This window comes from Coregonus clupeaformis, chromosome 8 (genome assembly GCF_020615455.1).
Source record: "Coregonus clupeaformis isolate EN_2021a chromosome 8, ASM2061545v1, whole genome shotgun sequence".
Lineage (NCBI taxonomy): Eukaryota > Metazoa > Chordata > Actinopteri > Salmoniformes > Salmonidae > Coregonus > Coregonus clupeaformis.
In genome coordinates, this window is record NC_059199.1 from 10,901,474 (window position 1) to 10,922,121 (window position 20,648).

The following is a 20,648-nucleotide window of genomic DNA, read 5'->3' on the forward strand; positions in this document are numbered from 1 at the left end:
ACGTGAGTTTGTTTCCCCAGAGACAAGGTCGTCGTCATGGAGATGGTGTGGCTGTCATTATTGAGCCTATGTTAGGCAGAGTTAGTTGCGGTATCTTCCCATATAATTTGGTTTGTGTACATAAATGTGTATATATGAACAACCTCTCACTGTATATAGTCCTTCACGTGAGTTTGAGTATTTTACACTGATACCAAAACATACACAATAGTTTTTTGGATGCCTCCTTCACTGAATCCCCTCATCACAGTACAATCACACAGAGAGTTACTCAATACCTTTGCTTGCTTCTCATGTATCAGTTAGCAATATTTCAGTGTATAGCTAAGTATCATAGGCTTTTAGGTAGGCTACTTTCGGTTGTATCCATTGTTTAACTGGAAAGGATCTCTCATGATCAAATCTACACCCTGCACTTCTGCACTCATGATACAGGATACATTTCTGTTTCATTCCTGTCAACGTGTGCAGTAAACATTGGTCAGTGGCTTTCCTTCCCATCTCAAATATCCCAAGATATTTAATTTGCACTAAGAACGTAGTCATCTTGAAGAGTGCAGTCTAGCGTGAAGTGGACCATCTTCACACATTGGGCCATACAGACTTGATAGGGATGTCTTGAATGAGACAGTACAGGTCTACAGACCAATGCTCAGAGTCAAGCTCAAGCTTTCCAGTGAGTCAGTTACATCCACGGTGATGTAGGCCAGTCTATCTCATACATCCAGACACACACTGGCCTATTCTACCTGACTCTCCGTTCTTCATGTTATTTTGTACATATATATGCTTATGTTTGGCTTCTAGAGATATCTCGTCTGGGGGGGGGGTTAGTCAAGAGAATCCAATATATTTGTGAAGGAGATTCACTGTTGATGACACAGACGTGAAATTTGACCTCACAGTTTTATTCATGTTTTTTGGTTTGTTTGAATTTTGGTAAATAAATGAAAAATGTTATGAAGTCCTCAACAGAAAGTGTAGTGCACTTAACCTGCATTCTGGAATAAATCACTCCCCTAACTCTACATGTTGGTTGTCATAATTGTATCTGTTCAATAAAGATTTGACTTTCTTCAAAGGCTTGATGATTAGTTGACTAGTTGAAATCAGGTGTGCTAGTTCTGGAAAATATCAAGTACATGGAATGGCTGGGGGGTTTGAGAAAGAGGAGAGGTTTGAGAAATGCTATTTTAAACCTACCCAACTCGCAGTAAATCTGTACTTAGTAATGGCACACATGGGAATGTAGCTGTGAATGACAAACACGTCGTCACCAATTAGCAGATTTGATTGGCTAACAACTAAATCGGTTTGAGCCACATCTCTTGTACTTTAATTAACGTTTGCAGAACTCTCGATGTGAAACATACAAAGAGAAGCATTTCAGGTGTGAAGGAATTGGTGGCTCTGGTGTAAGGACCTCACCCCTGAAGCGGTCATATCCAGGCAAGGCACTTGAGTGTGGTAGGTATTTGAATGTTTCCTCAATTGTCGATGTCAAATATATGAAGAGATGTGTTAAAAAGTGTGAAGCGTGTGTAAGGCTCTCACCTCTTAACCACAGAGTTGTGGGTTCAATCCCAGGCAGGGCACTTGATGACTGATGGGGGTTAATATTGGGGGGGTACCCCTGCCTGTGAACAGCAGTGGTTATGGGGGAAATCCCCATGGAAAAAGTAGGTATATAACCACTGCTGTTCACAGTTCAGAAACCCCAGGATTTAACCACCCCTGCTTATCCTGCCCTTCTGCCTGCACCCGCCAGTCAACCATACGTTCACAACTCTGCTCCAGAGCCATGGCTTGGTTCAAACCCACAACACTGTGCTTACGGGGTGAGATCCTTATGCCAGAGCCACAGACTCCTTCACACGATATACACTTTGTTTGACATTGATAGTTGCAGAAATGTACACTAAAAGCACAAGAGATGAGGCTCAAACCTACAACCTCTTGATTGCAAGACAGGTATCAAATCCCAAAGCTACCAATTTATCTTTGACATCAACAATTGCAGAAACTAAAGCACAAGAGATGAGAATCTAACCCACAACCTCTTGGTTACATGCAGGGATTTAACCCCAGGGGCATTAACCTTTTCTCATTTGGGAAAAAGTCTGTACACCGAACTCTCTTCTCCGGAGCCCGGAAACCAATAATGTGGATGCTACCATGATTACGGATAATCCTGAATGAATTGTGAATAATGAGTGAGAAAGTTAGAGGCATAAAATACCATACCCCCCAAAAATGCTAGATTAATGTGGTAGCATCCCCATTAATGTAGAAGTGTTTATAAACATATTATATTCTTATTTACAATAAAAGTGACTCCAAAATGACACAATACATTATTTACCATTCATTTATATTGGGCACAAAATAATCTGAAACACAACCAAAACAAACAGCAAATGCCTCTAACAAGTTTGTAGAATCGCAAGCTTAATGTAGTCATTGCGTGCTAGGAATATGGGACCAAATATTACACTTTTGACTACTTTAATACACATAAGGGAATTTGTCCCAATACTTTTGGTCCCCTAAAATGGGGGGGACTATGTACAAAAAGTGCTGTTATTTCAAAACGGTTCACCCAATATGGATAAAAAATACCCTCAAATTAAAGCCGACAGTCTGCACTTTAACCGCATAGTCATTGGATCATTTCAAATCCCAAGTGCTGGAGTACAGAGCCAAAACAACAACAAATATGTCACTGTCCCAATACTTTTGGAGCTCACTGTATGTGGGTCATTTTTTTCCCAATGTTTTGTTCTTTGAGAACATACAGATTAATAACATTTTCATGGGGTTTTGAGTTTCATTTGGTCTGACTACACAGCTAACCCATTCCCAATAAACGCAAGGCCTGAGAAAGGGGACATTTGTAAAGAGCTTTATTACTTTTTATATACAGCCGTTCGTCACCGAGTTGGCGACTGTCAATAGAAGTACAATGGAGTAGAAAAGTCTAAGGTGCAAAACAAACAATGTTGTTATTTCTCCCCTACTCCCTTTACCCAATACACCCAACCCTCCCCCACTCTCCTCCCCCCTCTCCCTCCCATCCTGTCCCCTCCAGCAAAGCTATGTACAGGTACATTGGGTTCACATTTTCTGAATGACATCATCTCTCTCTCTCGGCCCATTTCAGATTCGAAGTTGTTTATACAGAGAAGAAAGGGACCCAAAATGGACGTAACGCTTTCTCATCTTGTAGTGAAGAACTAGCTCTAACCCACAGCCTAGTGGGACTTTGGCCGAGATCCAATCCAATCGCAGCTTATAGGCATTGCGGCTTTTTAAGGCAATGTTCCCGCGTTCGCAAAGATCCCAGTCACGGAAAAACGCTGCATATGTCGGCTCAATCGGTAATTACCTTTAAAACACCCCAATGCATGTAACCCGCGATGGGATTGAATCCCGGCCTCAATCTGAATGAATAGAGAAGGAAAGAGGAATACAAACATCTAACTGGTAACTTGGGAAACAGCTGTTGGCGGCCATTTTTGTTACGCACAGCCTCATGTTCCAACCGGGCCAATAAATGCACCATAAAATCAGATGTTTTAAAAGGTAAATGTGCCTTAGAGTAAAAATAGTAAAAACTTAGCTTGCTTGCAGTAGTACATCAACATGCTACTTCCCACCCCTACAAATCACCTTGGATAGGTTACACTGAACAGTGTGGATATGGGAATATTTTGCAGTTTACTGTAGATGTGTTAAAAGCAATACCAAAAACACCATTAGAAATACATTACATGTGACGTGTACGAGATGAAACGTGTTCCTAGAGTAGCAGCTGGAAGTTCAAGAATCCACAACTAGGTCACAGTCTCTGGTTGAAGCAGAGAACACACAGTATTTCTGACCATACTGAAAAGGGCTTCTATTTCTAACAGTGTATTGATGATGGGCTTGGAATGTGCCTCGAGACGTTTCAACACACACATGAACACCTAACCTTAACCCTAAACCTAACCCTAGCTTCTAACCCTAATTCTAAAATTAACCCTAAACCTAAACCTAGCTTCTAACCCTAATTCTAACCTTAACCCTAAACCTAACCCTAGCTTCTAACCCTAATTCTAACCTTAACCCTAAACCTAACCCTAGCTTCTAACCCTAATTCTAACCTTAACCCTAAAAATAGCATTTGACCTTGTGGGGACCAACAAAATGTCCCCAGTTGGTCAAATGTTTGTTTGTTTACTATTCTTGTGGGGACTTCTGGTCACCACAAGAATAGTTAAACACACACACACACACACACACACACAGAGATCAGACCACAGGGCTACAGTGCACCAGCGGCATGATTAAAACCTTGATCGAGGCTCCTGGATGTCGAAGCGTAAATACAAGAGAACACGTTACTTGAGGTTTCAGACTTTTCCAACGCCAGTGGCCAAACTCACCAGAACACCACCACCACACCTTAGCCTGACCTACACTTCACTGAGTGGCGCATTCCAATGGCCCACTCCCAGGCATCAACCACTAAGGACTAGGTGTATTGCTGGTTTGATGATCTGCAAATCATCTGGATCGCCTAACAGTGATCCTAATGGCTGGATCCAGATGATGTGAACATTAGTGGCGCAGTGTAGTTACGGTTCTAAACTGATGCTTATGAACAAGAGAGCTTCCAACTGAGTAGGACATAACATTGGAGCAATACTATAAAACAAGTATGAAATATTATCGACATAAATAATCACAAGGATGCTAGTATTTACCTAATAAACATTTACAAATAAATATGCACTTGATTTCTGAACCCCAAGAATTGTAGAAACCAGATTGATTTATGTGATGGAGAAACAGGCGACAAGAGACTGTATGAAAGTGGGTGTCTGCAACAACAACAAAAAAACGGTTTGAAATAAATATATACACACATAAAAAAATACAAGCAAATAAGATAGGATTGTTGTGAAGAGAGTTGTTGCTCATGTGGCAGTCTTCCTCTCCCATTCCTGCAACAAAGGGAACATTGAGTGAGCTGGGTGTCAGGATATGCATGCAAATACACACAAATACGACAGTTACATGCAAATGCATACAGTCATTAGACTGGGATGGGATGTGTGGCAATGGATGTGTGTGTGTGTATGTATGTGTGTCAGAGATGTGGTAATGCAGGTGAATGAGTGCAGAGGGTGTTTGATTGTGTGTGTAAACGCAGGTGTGTGTGTGTGACAGAGGAGGCTGGTGGGAGGAGCTATAGGAGGATGGGCTCATTGTAATGGCTGGAATGGAATTTAGGGAATGGAGTCCCGAGTGGCGCAGTGGTCTAAGGCACTGCATCACAGTGCTAGCTGTGCCACTAGAGATCCTGGTTCGAATCCAGGCTCTGTCGTAGCCGGCCGCGACCGGGAGAGGGTAGGGGAGCGTCGTCCAGGGTAGGGGAGGGAATAGCCGGCAGGGATGTAGCTCAGTTGGTAGAGCATGGCGTTTGCAACGCCAGGGTTGTGGGTTCGATTCCCACGGGGGGCCAGTATGAAAAATAAAAAAATTATGTATGCACTCACTAACTGTAAGTCGCTCTGGATAAGAGCGTTTGCTAAAATGACTAAAATGTAAATGTAAAATGAGTCAAACGTGGTTTCCATATGTTTGATACCGTTCCATTCATTCAATTCCATTCCTGCAATTACAATGAGCCCATCCTCCTATAGCTCCTCCCACAAGCCTCCACTGGTGTGTGTTCTCTGTCTCACTTTGGCCTTATTGAGGACGTGCCCGCGGACGGCCGAGGGTTTCTGATTGGTCGTTCTGCGGAGGAGGGAGGCGCTGTTGACGGGCAGAGTAGAACAGCTCTCTGTGTCGCTGGTGTCACAGCTGGAGATGGGAGAGTTCTCCATGGTACGTCTCAGCAACACTGGGGACTGGACACACACAGATACACACCATTCAGAGTCAGCTGCAACATTTGCAACAGCCTGTTTGTCATGAGTATGTTGGGCATATTGCTCAGGTAATTTCAATTGAGATATTTTTTCGCAGAAAAAAATATAATTCTGTGTCAAACTCTGTGGGCCAAAGTTTGACACGTGCTTTAGTCTACAAGGCTAATTTACAAGGACAAAATGCTTTTGTCTGTTCACTTTTCAAGAGAAGGAAGCCGGTGTACAGTACTGAGACTCAGCCATGGGTCATGGACATGGTAGAGACAGCAAGAACAGGACTTCAAGCCTGGTTCCTTTCTAAGTTTCTTCCTTGATACCTGCCTTCTAGGGAGTTTTTTCTAGCCACTGTGCTTCTGCCTCCACATTGCTTGCTCTTTGATGTTTTAGGCTGGGTATCTGTAAGGCACTTTGTGACGACTGCTGATGTAAAATAAATGTGATTGATTGAGGTCTGACCTGTGGGCTGGAGGTGCCAGACTTTGGCTCGATGGTGAGTCCCAGAATGACTCCTCCGTTCAGGGCCTTCTTCAGACTCTCCTTGACCTCCGTCAGCTCCAGCTCCAGGCTCACCCTCTCGTCCTCCTTCAGCTTGCACTCGTCCTCCACCTTCTTCAGCCGCTCCGCCAGGGATGCAGCGGAACGCTTACCTGTGAGAAGGAGGAAAGGAAGGAGGTTTTAGAATGGGTGTGATTTACAGTAAGTGTCACAGCACTACCATACACTCTCAGTTCCTGTTATACCATTATTGTAGTTTATTGAGAAGTCACTCAGGACATCTGACTCCCATCTCTCCCCCTCCAAACCCTTCTTCCATCCTGCACCACTCACTCCTAACCCTCCCAACCATAACTCCACCAAACACCACTCACTCCTAACCCTTCCACCCATAACTCCACCAAACACCACTCACTCCCACCTCTCCACTCTTCCTTCCAACACTCATTCCATCTCCCATCAATCTAAACTGCTCTTCCTCTTCTCCTCCCATCATCTCTCCATCTTCCACTACTTTCACTCCCACCTCTCCCCCATCTAATCCATCTTCTCTCTACCTTGGTAAAAGCAGTGTGGTCAAAAGTTTTGAGAATGACAAATACTAATTTTCACAAAGTCTGCTGCCTCAGTTTTGATGATGGCAATTTGCATATACTCCAGAATGTCATGAAGAATGATCAGATTATCAGTCCCTCTTTGCCATGAAAATGAACTTAATCCCAAAAAAACATTTCCACTGCATTTCAGCCCTGCCACAAAAGGACCAGCTGCCATCATGTCAGTGATTCTCTCGTTAACACAGGTGAGAGTGTTGACGAGGACAAGGCTGGAGATCACTCTGTCATGCTGATTGAGTTAGAATAACAGACTGGAAGCTTTAAAAGGAGGGTGGTGCTTGAAATCATTGTTCTTCATTTAACATTTTTACATTTGGGTAATTTAGCAGACACTCTTATCCAGAGCGACTTACAGTTAGTGAGTGCATACATTTTCATACTGGCCCCCTGTGGGAAACGAACCCACAACCCTGGCGTTGCAAGTGCCATGCTCTACCAGCTGAGCTACAGGGGACCCTGTTAACCATGGTTACCTGCAAGGAAACGCGTGCCGTCATCATTGCTTTGCACAAAAAGGGCTTCACAGGCAAGGATATTGCTGCTAGTAAGATTGCACCTAAATCAACCATTTATCGGATCATCAAGAACTTCAAGGAGAGAGGTTCAACTGTTGTGAAGAAGGCGTCAGGGCGCCCAAGAAAGTCCAGCAAGTGCCAGGACCGTCTCCTAAAGTTGATTCAGCTGCGGGATCGGGGCACCACCAGTGCAGAGCTTGCTCAGGAATGGCAGCAGGCAGATGTGAGTGCATCTGCACGCACAGTGAGGCAAATACTTTTGGAGGATGGCCTGGTGTCAAGAAGGGCAGCAAAGAAGGCACTTCTCTCCAGGAAAAACATCAGGGACAGACTGATATTCTGCAAAAGGTACAGGGATTGGACTGCTGAGGACTGGGGTAAAGTCATTTTCTCTGATGAATCCCCTTTCCGATTGTTTGGGACATCCGGAAAACACCTTGTCCGGAGAAGACAAGGTGAGCGCTACCATCAGTCCTGTGTCATGCCAACAGTAAAGCATCCTGAGACCATTCATGTGTGGGGTTGCTTCTCAGCCAAGGGAGTGGGCTCACTCACAATTTTGCCTAAGAACACAGCCATGAATAAAGAATGGTACCAACACATCCTCCGAGAGCAACTTCTCCCAACCATCCAAGAACAGTTTGGTGACAACCAATACCTTTTCCAGCATGATGGAGCACCTTGCCATAAGGCAAAAGTGATAACTAAGTGGCTCGGGCAACAAAACATCAACATTTTGGGTCCATGGCCAGGAAACTCCCCAGACCTTAATCCCATTGAGAACTTGTGGTCGATCCTCAAGAGGCGGGTGGACAAACAAAAACCCACAAATTCTTGACAAACTCAAAGCATTGATTATGCAAGAATGGGCTGCCATCAGTCAGGATGTGGCCCAGAAGTGAATTGACAGCATGCCATTGTGGATTGCAGAGGTCTTGAAAAAGAAGGGTCAACACTGCAAATATTGACTCTTTGCATAAACGTAATGCAATTGTCAATAAAAGCCTTTGACACTTATGGAATGCTTGTAATTATACTTCAGTATACCATAGTAACATTTGACAAAAAATATCTCATAGCACTGAAGCAGCGAACTTTGTGAAGACCAATACTTGTGTCATTCTCAAAACTTTTGACCATGACTGTATGTGTTTTGTGTGTGTGTGTGTGTATGTGTGTGCGCATCTGTCCGTCTCTCAGTCTGTGTCTGAACATGTCTGTCTGTCTAAGTCTGTGTGTGTGTGTGTGTCTCTCTCTCTGTCGTACCGGTGCTGGCCTCCATGGTGGTGCGCAGGTCTTTCCTGTCCTTCTTCAGCTGGGTCAGACGGTTCCTGATGTCCTGTTTCCGCTTGATTAGCTCCTCCTCTTTAGCCTGCAGCCGCTTGGCGTCCGCCTCAACACGGTTCTTACCATACTTATACTGTTCTCCACCTACAGGGTAGAGAGGGGTTATATATACACTCTACATGACCACCTACAGGGTAGAGAGGGGTTATATATATACACTCTACATGACCACCTACAGGGTAGAGAGGGGTTATATATATACACTCTACATGACCACCTACAGGGTAGAGAGGGGTTATATATATACACTCTACATGACCACCTACAGGGTAGAGAGGGGTTATATATATACACTCTACATGACCACCTACAGGGTAGAGAGGGGTTATATATATACACTCTACATGACCACCTACAGGGTAGAGAGGGGTTATATATACACTCTACATGACCACCTACAGGGTAGAGAGGGGTTATATATACACTCTACATGACCACCTACAGGGTAGAGAGGGGTTATATATATACACTCTACATGACCACCTACAGGGTAGAGAGGGGTTATATATATACACTCTACATGACCACCTACAGGGTAGAGAGGGGTTATATATATACACTCTACATGACCACCTACAGGGTAGAGAGGGGTTATATATATACACTCTACATGACCATAAGTATGTGGACACCTGCTCGTCGAACATCTCATTCCAAAATCATGGGCATTAATATGGAGTTGGTCCCCCCTTTGCTGCTATAACAGCCTCCACTCTTCTGGGAAGGCTTTCTACTAGATGTTGGAACATTGCTGCGGGGACTTGCCTCCATTCAGCCACGAACATTAGTGAGGTCGGGCACTGATGCTGGGCGATTAGACCTGGCTCGCAGTCGGCGTACCAATTCATCACAAAGGTGTTCGATGGGGTTGCGGTCAGGGCTCTGTGCAGGCCAGTCAAGTTCTTCCACACCGATCTCAACAAACCATTTCTGTATGGACCTCGCTTTGTGCACCGGGGCATTGTCATGCTGAAACAGGAAAGGGCCTTACCCAAACTTTTGCCACAAAGTTGGAAGCACAGAATCATCCACAATGTCATTGTACCCTGTAGCGTTAAGATTTCCCTTCACTGGAACTAAGGGGCCTAGCCCGAACCATAAAAAACAGCCTCAGACCATTATTTCTCCTCCACCAAACTTTACAGTTGGCACTATGCATTGGGCAGGTCGGGTTCTCCTGGCATCCGCCAAACCCATATTAATCCGTCAGACTGCCAGATGGCGAAGCGTGATTTATCACTCCAGAGAACGCGTTACCACTGCTCCAGAGTCCAATGGTGGCGAGCTTTACACCACTCCAGCCAACGCTTGGCATTGGGCATGGTGTTCATTTCATGAAGCTCCCGACGAACAGTTATTGTGCTGACGTTGCTTCCAAAGGTAGTTTGGAACTCGGTAGTGAGTGTTGCAACCGAGGACAGGTGATTTATATACTCTACGCGCTTCAGCACTCGGCGGTCCCGTTCTGTGAGCTTGTGTGGCCTTCCACTTCGCGGCTGAGCCGTTGTTGCTCCTAGACGTTTTCGACTTCACAATAACAGCACTTACAGTTGACCGGGGCAGCTCTATTAGGGTATAAATTAGACGAACTGACTCGTTGGAAAGATGGCATTCTATGACGGTGCCACGTTGAGCTCTTCACTAAGGCCATTCTACTGCCAATGTTTGTCTATGGAGATTGCATGGCTGTGTGCTCGATTGTATACACTTGTCAGCAAAACGGGTGTGGCTGAAATAGCTGAATCCACTAATTTGAAGGGCTGTCCACATACTTTTGTATATATAGTGTACCTTCGCACCATTAAGCCCAAACAGTGTGGGGGAATGGGCAATGGAAGGAGAGGAGAGGAGAAGGAGGGATTAGGGGGAAGGAGAGAATAGGATCAGAGAGGAGATGAGGAATGATGAGTAGAGGACAGGGGATGAGAGGAATGGGAGGGGAGAACAGGGGATGAGAAGAATGGGAGGGGAGAACAGGGGATGAGAAGAATGGGAGGGGAGAACAGGGGATGAGAAGAATGGGAGGGGAGAACAGGGGATGAGAAGAATGGGAGGGGAGAACAGGGGATGAGAGGAATGGGAGGGGAGAACAGGGGATGAGAGGAATGGGAGGGGAGAACAGGGGATGAGAGGAATGGGAGGGGAGAACAGGGGATGAGAGGAATGGGAGGGGAGAACAGGGGATGAGAGGAATGGGAGGAAAGGAGGGAGAAGAGAAAGAATCAACCAATGCTCATCAGATTTCATAAACTGACCAGAAACCCAGTGAACCCAAACCTCAGCCTAGAAATACCTATTAATCACCCAGAGGAGGGTAGGGACCGACCCTGCTGGAAAAGAATACACCGAATAAGACGCCTTTAGCCACAGAGGCCACTGGAGCCTCTCCACACCACAAATGATGACTGTGTGTGTGCTGTGCGGACGCTTCACTAGTGCATTAGCCTTTACAAAGGACCATATACTCAATCAAACCACCACTTGACATCTTCAACCATCAATACACCAATAGGGGCTTTATATTTATACTTGAGCTTGATTTTAAAGAAGGATTGTATAACAGACACTGAATCCAAAATGTCAGAGAAAGTGGGTTCAAAACGGTCGTAGTTCCCACATTACTGAATACACACAGCCCTCCATCGCCCAGACTAGCCTCACCAGTAACCACTCTGTCCCCTGGCCAAATATTAGCCAGTTCATGCTGCTATTTGAACGTCGACTGAACGTTGAATTATAGTTTGGTCTGGATATGTAATGAGAATCATCCATAAGGTTTTTTTTTTTTTTACGACGGATGGTTTCAAAGAAGCTCTATTAGCCCCATCCGAAGAACTTCACTCCTGCTGCTTCACCAACTGTCATTTGGGTATTCCGGCATTTGTGGATTTTTGGTGTGGCTCCAGTTTGGTGTGTGTGGAGTGGGGAGCCAGACTTGGTGTCTACTAAGTCCAGGTTAGTGCTATGTATCACAGCCAGTGGACAGTATAAGGATGACCGGAAGAGACAGGCTAGCAGTAGATGAAATATCATGATTTATAGACCTACTCAAGACTGTAATGTACTCATGGGAATGTGTGTCTCGATCTCTGTGCCTCTCTGTTGCTTTCTCACTCTCTCTACCTATGTAGCTCTTAAACGCACAAACACATACACAAATACAAACACACAAATACACAGACACACACTTACTTGAGTTGTTCCGTTTCACAGACGCTGTTCCATTGGTGGCTGTGCCGTTGGTCTTCTTGGCTTGGTTCTTGTCCACCTTCTGTTTAGACGCCGCCCCATTGGTCACTGAGGCCTTTTTTCCCTTCAGCTGATTGGTTGAGAAGGAGGAAGAGAGAACAACCATTCATAATCTGGTTAAAATGCACAGTCGTAAAACTGCTAACTACAATTTGCACATATAATGAAAACCATGAAGTGAACAGACAGTTAAAATGGCTACAAACCCCTTCAATAAAAATCAACATTGTCCACAAACTCCCCAGGTGGATAAAATCATGTGCACAGCTGTACAAACACATTTTAAATTAAAACACAACGCAGTAATCCCAGCATTGGGCTAAACCAGTCTTACTGGACTGTTTTACTCTTGCAGTGTGTGTGAGTGTGTGTCTGATGACAATGCAAGGTTCATCTGAGGACGGATGGACGGACACACACACACACACACACACACACACACACACACACACACACACACACACACACACACACACACACACACACACACACACACACACACACACACACACACACACAAAAGCTCTGCTCAGAAACCACAACTCTACAACCCCATGTGGTGATTAATGTGTGTAACAGTGCTGGGTGGCACTTACATCTCAGGTTCATATAAGCCAGAGGTGTCAAACTCATTCCATGGAGGGCCTAGTGTCTGCTGGTTTTTGGTTTTCCCTTTCAATTAAGCCCTAGACAACCAGGTGAGGGGAGTGCCTTACTAATCAGTGACCTTAATTCATCAATCAAGTACAAGGGGGGAGCAAAAACCTGCAGACACTCGGCCCTCCGTGGAATGAGTTGGACACGTGATGTAGGCTATACAAATATAAATGACATAATATGGAGGTGATGGTCGGTGTAAAGGCAAGGAGTAGTGTGAACATACTGAACACACACAGACACACAGACACAGACACAGACACACACACACACACACACACACACAGACACACACACACACACATCACAGGAGGAGAACCCTCTAAAATCTGGGTGGTCTAAAGTGCTCAGACAGATACGCAGCCTAACACACTGCAGATATTTGATCCCCCCTACTTCTCTCAGTTTAATAACAGGCCTCTAGCTAAGGTTTGCTAAAGAGTGCATGGTCAATGTCTCAGACCCTAACTCCCATACACTCAATACTGGAAACGCTATTTTACGAGGGGCTCAATACGCTTTTAACACCACTCCTCTGCACAGCCATGTTTTTAACCACATTACTAAGAGCTGCACTACAGCGGGACTAAGTCAGCAGGGATTCTGAGGATAATGTCTGGAAACCTGGATTCTGGGTGACCAGTATCAACACCGTTATATTCAATCAAAGCATGTCCCTGCAGGGATAACACATGTAATAAGAATTGAGACTCAAATCGCATTATTGAATCCCTCTCCCCTCCCCTCCTCTTGACACACAGTATCCCTCTCACGTAGCAAAGAATTGCTCTCTATCGTTTGAATTCATTTTTTTGTTAAAAGGGAGAGTTCACGCCAAAACCATCCAAGTTACTAGATGGAATTTAGATGGTGTCAATGACATTTGGGTTGAAGGTCTATATAAAGAAATGTCACAAGGGTCCCAACATTTTTGAGGTATGAAAATGTTTGATGAAACTTTGACTTTGCGGTGAACTATCCCCTTTGATGTTGTTGGGTTCTAATTTGAAATAGAAGTGAATGGTGTAAAGAGGAATATATACGGTGGGAGGATAAGGAGGAGGAATCTGGAAAGTTACTACGTGAGGGCAAAGGTCATCACATGGTTGCGGTCACTGATAAGGTTGGATAGCTGTGGATTAGTGAGGAACGTGGGCCGAGGTCAGGTCAGGTTAGATGAAGGGAGAAGGAACAGTTTTATTACACACATCACTTAAGTTCCTGCCTAGCAACAGAGATGTATTGGCTGTCTAGATGTGAAAGGAGTTGACTCCAACCCAGTAGAGGGTATAAATATATGTACTAAATATATAAACACGTCTTTGTCTTATGCAGCTGTTTGACCCAGTGGGTGAATAAACTTGGTCTGAGCTTTGACTAGTTGTTCGTTAGTTTTTTACTCTGTTTATTTAGAACCTAAGAATGTGAAAGAGAAGAGTACAGTGATAGGTTAGCGTTAGCGTTATTGTTAGGAAAGCAGAGTGTTAGTCACCTGAGCAACGGCTTTAGTGTTAGTTGAGGAAGAGGAGAGGAGTTTGGATTTGACAGGGCCAGGGGTTTTGTAGTGGCTGGAGGAAGAGGAGGAGGAGGAAGATGCCAGGCGACTGGGTTTGGGGGAGTAGCGGGCGGGCAGCTTGGGCGAAGGCATGTTCTCATACAGGTCAGGGTCAGCGTTCTCATACAACACCTCCTCTCTCAGACGTCGTCCTCCGGTGGCAGGGCTGGAGTATAGCGCCTCTGGGTCCTTGCGTTAGAGGAAGGCATGCAGAAAGGAGAGGAGAGAAGAGGAGAGAAGGGGAGAGGAGAGAAAGGAGAGGAGAGAAGAGGAGAGAAGGGGAGAGGAGAGAAGGGAGAGGAGAGGAGAGGAGGGGAGAGAAGAGACGGGAGAGGAGAGGAGAGAAGGAGAGAAGGGGAAAGGAGAGAAGGAGAGGAGAGGAGAGAAGGGGAGAGGAGAGGAGAGAAGGAGAGAGGAGAGAAGGAGAGAGGAGAGGAGGGGAGAGGAGAGGAGAGAAGGGGAAAGGAGAGAAGGGGAGAGGAGAGAAGGGTAGAGGAGAGAAGGAGAGAAGGAGAGGAGAGAAGGAGAGAATGGGAGAGGAGAGAAGGAGAGAAGAGAAGGAGAGGAGAGAAGGAGAGAGAAGGAGAGGAGAGAAGGGGAGAGGAGAGGAGAAAACGGAATAAACAGAGTAAATGTGAAAAAGAGTGAAAAAAGGAGTCAGCACAGGAGACAATAAAAGAAAAGAGGAAGCCAAAGCATTGTTATGGTTACAGACCAGTGAGTTAGAACAGGGGAACATACTTGAAAGTTGCACAATTATTTAATCAGAGGGATGAGCGTGGGAAAGAAGGAGCGAGAGAGTATGAGAAACAGAAAGATACCAGGTTGCAAGCCATCACAATGCAGCTTCCAGACAGGAGATACTGAGATATTGCACAGGTTTGTTTTATATATAGATATTTTTGTTTGTTTTCTCAGTGTGTGTGTGTGTGTGTGTGTGTGTGTGTGTGTGTGCGTGTCCCCTTACCGTTCCATTGATGGGCACATCATCATAGTGCAGCGCCATTCCAGAGGGACACGCGTAACTGTTGACAGGGTTGTCCAGATAGGGGTTGGGAGATACAGCACGTTTACTAGTGAAGCTGAGGAGGAAATCGTGAGTTACTGTACATGTGACAACACAAGGCAAAATTACACCTTCTCCATATAATCATAATCTAAAAGTAGAGCACTATAGACATGTGGAGTCCCTTGGGGAATATGGAGAGATTTGGCCTTTAAGGACCCTTATAGCTGTCTCATGTTGCCCGCTTCATAAAAAATAACAGTCCAGGCATTTAGTACTCCCGTTGGTATTCAAACTATTTATCCAGCCCTTGCTAAATGTGTTGTATTTTTGTGTGGGCAGAACTGGACTGCACACAGTGCTCTGGTGAAAACAATGCTGGCAAGAGAGTGACTCACATCCTCTGAGGGAAAACATTGATCCTGAGATGTGCATTCCTAAGTGAATAAGGTTTGAGAGGCTGAGGGTCAGGGGATTAACAACACCACATAGTGGACACATACCACCATGTACTTACCCTATCTGTCATACACATGCACACACGGCCTCCATACCCACCAACACCCCATATTAAAAAATAAATAAATATATATATATATATTATTTATATATAGAGTTGCAAAGAAAAAGCCATATCTCAGACTGGCCAATAAAAAGAAAAGATTAAGATGGACAGTCTGAGATATGGCTTTTTCTTTGCAACTCTGGCTAGAAGGTCAGCATCCCGGAGTCGCCTCTTCACTGTTGACGTTGAGACTGGTGTTTTGCGGGTACTATTTAATGAAGCTGCCAGTTGAGGACCTGTGAGGCGTCTGTTTCTCAAACTAGACACTAATGTTTTTGTCCTCTTGCTCAGTTGTGCACCGGGGCCTCCCACTCCTCTTTCTATTGTGGTTAGAGACAGTTTGCGCTGTTCTGTGAAGGGAGTAGTACACAGCGTTGTACGAGATCTTCAGTTTCTTGGCAATTTCTTGCATAGAATAGCCTTCATTTCTCAGAACAAGAATAGAGTGACGAGTTTGAGAAGAAAGTTATTTGTTTCTGGCCATTTTGAGCCTGTAATCGAACCCACAATTGCTGATGCTCCAGATACTCAACTAGTCTCAAGAAGGCCAGTTTTATTGCTTCTTTAAATCAGCACAACAGTTTTCAGCTGTGCTAACATAATTGCAAAGGGGTTTTCTAATGATCAATTAGCATTTTAAAACGATAAACTTGGATTAGCAAACACAACGTGCCATTGGAACACAGGACTGATGGTTGCTGATAATGGGCCTCTGTACGCCTATGTACAGTTGAAGTCGGAAGTTTACATACACCATAGCCAAATACACTTAAACTCAGTTTTTCACAATTCCTGACATTTAATCCTAGCAAAAATTCCCTGCCTTAGGTCAGTTAGGATCACCACTTTATGTTAAGAATGTGAAATGTCAGAATAATAGTAGAGGTAATGATTTATTTCAGCTTTTATTTCTTTAATCACATTCCCAGTGGGACAGAAGTTTACATACACTCAATTAGTATTTGGTAGCATTGCCTTTAAATTGTTTAACTTGGGTCAAACGTTTCGGGTAGCCTTCCACAAGCTTCCCATTATAAGTTGGGTGAATTTTGGCCCATTCCTCCTGACAGAGCTGGTGTAACTGAGTCAGGTTTGTAGGCCTCCTTGCTCGCACATGCTTTTTCAGTTCTGCCCACACATTTTCTATAGGATTGAGGTCAGGGCATTGTGATGGCCACTCCAATACCTTGACTTTGTTGTCCTTAAGCCATTTTGCCACAACTTTGGAAGTATGCTTGGGGTCATTGTCCATTTGGAAGACCCATTTGTGACCAAGCTTTAACTTCCTGACTGATGTCTTGAGATGTTGCTTCAATATATGCACATAATTTTCCTTCCTCATGATGCCATCTATTTTGTGATGTGCACCAGTCCCTCCTACAGCAAAGCACCCCCACAGCATGATGCTGCCACCCCCGTGCTTCACATTGGGATGGTGTTCTTCGGCTTGCAAGTGACCCCCTTTTTCCTCCAAACATAACGATGGTCATTATGCCAAACAGTTCTATGTTTGTTTCATCAGACCAGAGGACATTTCTCCAAAAAATACGATCTTTGTCCCCATGTGCAGTTGCAAACCGTAGTCTGTCTTTTTTATGGAGGTTTTGGAGAAGTGGCTTCTTCCTTGCTGAGCGGCCTTCCAGGTTATGTTGATATAGGACTCGTTTTACTGTGGATATAGATACTTTTGTACCTGTTTCCTCCAGCATCTTCACAAGGTCCTTTGTTGTTGTTCTGGGATTGATTTGCACTTTTCGCACCAAAGTACGTTCATCTCTAGGAGATAGAACGCGTCTCCTTCCTGAGCGGTATGACGGCTGCGTGGTCCCATGGTGTTTATACTTACGTACTATTGTTTGTACAGATGAACGTGGTACCTTCAGGCATTTGGAAATTGCTCCCAAGGATGAACCAGACTTGTGGAGGTCTACAATTTTTTTCTGAGGTCTTGGCTGATTTCTTTTGATTTTCCCATGATGTCAAGCAAAGAGGCACTGAGTTTGAAGGTAGGCCTTGAAATACATCCACAGGTACACCTCCAAATGACTCAAATTATGTCAATTAGCCTATCAGAAGCTTCTAAAGCCATGACATCATTTTCTGGAATTTTCCAAACTGTTTAAAGGCACAGTCAACTTAGTGTATGTAAACTTCCGACCCACTGGAATTGTGATACAGTGAATTATAAGTGAAATAATCTGTCTGTAAACAATTGTTGGAAAAATTACTTGTGTCATGCACAAAGTAGATGTCCTAACCGACTTGCAAAAACGATAGTTTGTTAACAAGAAATGTGTGGAGTGGTTGAAAAACAAGTTTTAATGACTCCAACCTAAGTGTATGTAAACTTCCAACTGTAGATATTCCATAAAAAATTGGCAGTTTCCAGCTACAATAGCCATTTACAACGTCTACACTGTATTTCTGATCAATGTGATGTTATTTTAATGGACACATTTTTTTGTTTTCTTTCGAAAACAAGGACATTTCTAAGTGACCCCAAACTTTTGAACGGTAGTATATATTTAATAATATATTTTGTTTTTCCTTTTTTACACCAGATACAAACATAAACACATACGAACAACGACTACATCTCATCTGCCCAGACCTGCATGTTCACACCCCATCTATAAGACAAAATATTTGCCTTTTTGAGATCCCCATATGGTTGACAAATGGCCCCTGTGTGTGTGTGTGTGTGTGTGTGTGTGTGTGTGTGTGTGTGTGTGTGTGTGTGTGTGTGTGTGTGCGTGTCTCACCAGAAGGACTGCTTGGCCAGCTGGATAACGTTAGCGGTAGTCTCTACGTCTATGTAGTCGTAGTGCAAGGCAGCAGGGTCTGTGGTGGAGCCAGTCTCAGCTAGCAGCACCCCCAGCCACCGACCCATACTCTCTGAGGAGGACGCCTGGACAGGAGGGTTAGAGTTCCATCATTACTTTACATCCAATCCATACTATCACATTAGCACAAAGCTACTCACTAGTTGTAAGTGCATTTGATGGTGTAGGTCAAAGTTGCCCTTGGGCGCTGATCTAAGGTCAGATCTGATGACTTCCCCCTGACCATGAAGGTTCAGATTTGGCGTGGGTAAGCTGATCCTAGATCTGAACCTAAGACCAACTTCCACCCAGAGTCCATTGACCACCAACCTACCTCCAGTACAGCCACCTCCTGTCCGTTGCGGAGCAGGCGGAAGGCGAAGGGGTGTTTGGAGTCCAGTCCGGGGCTGACCTCGCAGCCTCTGAGGGGCAGGCTGGCCGTGTGGGTCTTCAGGTCAGCACGGTCCTTATGGAGCAGCAGCTGGTTGTCCTTCAGACGACACCAACGCTCACGCCAGCGGTTATTGGACAGCACGTTCAGGTAGCCTGTCAATCAGACAAGACGGACCAGGTAGGATAAAAGGGTGGGGTAAAGTGGCCAATGGCGAAACAGCAGACCAGGAAATGGGTTGATCGCTGCAGTTCTGGTTGTTGTAAGTCAAGACATGTCCCCATACAGTCTATATAGAAACAACAACAATGTTTTGGAACACATTTTAACAGAGCACCTATACGACCAATCTACCCTAGATATAGGTTGACCTCTAAACCCCAGATGTGACCTCTAACCTCTAACAGGTGTCTTACCACAGGTGGGTATGTCCTCCTCGGCTGAAGAGGTCTGTTCGTCAGTGGACGGCTTCTTCTTGCCTAGGCCAATGATCTTAGTGATCTTCTTCCCCGCCCCTTTACCCAGCGTGCCTCCCTTCTGACTCTTCTGAGAGTCCTTCTTCCCTTTAACTGAGGGAGAGAGAGAGTTGGCGAGGGAGACAGAGAGAGAGGGGGGAGAGAGAGAAAGTTGGCGAGGGAGACAGAGAGAGAGGGGGGAGAGAGAGAAAGGAGGGGAGAGAGAGTGGGGGAGAGAGAGAGCGAGTTGGCGAGGGAGACAGAGAGAGAGGGGGGAGAGAGTGGGAGAGAGAGACAGAGAGAGAGGAGGGAGAGAGAGAAAGGAGGGGATAGAGAGTGGGAGAGAGAGAGAGGGAGAGAGAGAGAGAGAGAGTGGGAGAGGAAAGGAGAAAGAGAGTGGAGAGTGCGAGAGAGAGTGGGAGAGAGCGGGAGAGAGAGAGAGAGAGAGAGAGAGAAAGAGGGAAAGAAAAGACAGACAGACAGACAATGTCAGAGACCTTCAAGGTATTTTAATCTTTAAGAATTAAACTATGAGCAGGGTTTGTTATCTACGGTGTGCAGGGTTTGGTATCTACGGTGAGCAGGGTTTGGTATCTACGGTGAGCAGGGTTTGGTATCTACGGTGAGCAGGGTTTGGTATCAGTGGTGAGCGGGGTTTGGTATCTGTGGTGAGCGGGGTTTGGCATCTACGGAGACTGCCAGAAGGGTAGAGGGGAGATGAACCACAGACAGAATGACAAGAATGGACATCAGATAGTGGAGAAGAGAAAATGGAAATGCCATATTTGGTTGTCTAGTGTGTGGCAGGGACATGCACTGACTAGAACGTAAATGTACTTATATTCCTAAATAAGCTTTTGTCATAAGAAAACTGTAATATTTCAATTCTCCCAAAATAATCATACCCACTAATTACTACAGATTATGGTATCATTCCCCTGTCACAAAGTTGTGGAGGTCCCATTTTCCATTGTGGAGGAGAGACACAGGAGAGAGACAGAGGAGAGAGACACAGGGGCGAGAGACACAGGAGAGAGACATGGGAGAGAGACA

General features: G+C 44.9%; 1 protein-coding gene across 5 annotated transcripts in view; it reads right to left on the minus strand.

The window, feature by feature from the left end:
• Nucleotides 1-4,220: 4,220 nt before the first annotated feature.
• The window catches only part of afap1 (actin filament associated protein 1), a 106,476-nt gene continuing 90,048 nt past the window's right edge, over nt 4,221-20,648 (minus strand). For 4 of the 5 annotated variants that reach the window (XM_041882346.2, XM_041882342.2, XM_041882343.2 and 1 more), the window contains exons 9-18: nt 19,557-19,709; nt 19,084-19,295; nt 18,690-18,835; nt 15,324-15,438; nt 14,294-14,545; nt 12,088-12,214; nt 8,815-8,979; nt 6,378-6,568; nt 5,733-5,900; nt 4,221-4,988 (exon numbers count right to left, since the gene is read on the minus strand). In XM_041882346.2, the coding sequence (XP_041738280.1) occupies nt 4,962-4,988; nt 5,733-5,900; nt 6,378-6,568; nt 8,815-8,979; nt 12,088-12,214; nt 14,294-14,545; nt 15,324-15,438; nt 18,690-18,835; nt 19,084-19,295; nt 19,557-19,709 (1,556 nt within the window). In that variant the 3' untranslated portion in view covers nt 4,221-4,961. The remainder of the gene's footprint in view (nt 4,989-5,732; nt 5,901-6,377; nt 6,569-8,814; nt 8,980-12,087; nt 12,215-14,293; nt 14,546-15,323; nt 15,439-18,689; nt 18,836-19,083; nt 19,296-19,556; nt 19,710-20,648) is intronic. The other variant, XM_041882347.2, reaches the window with a different exon arrangement.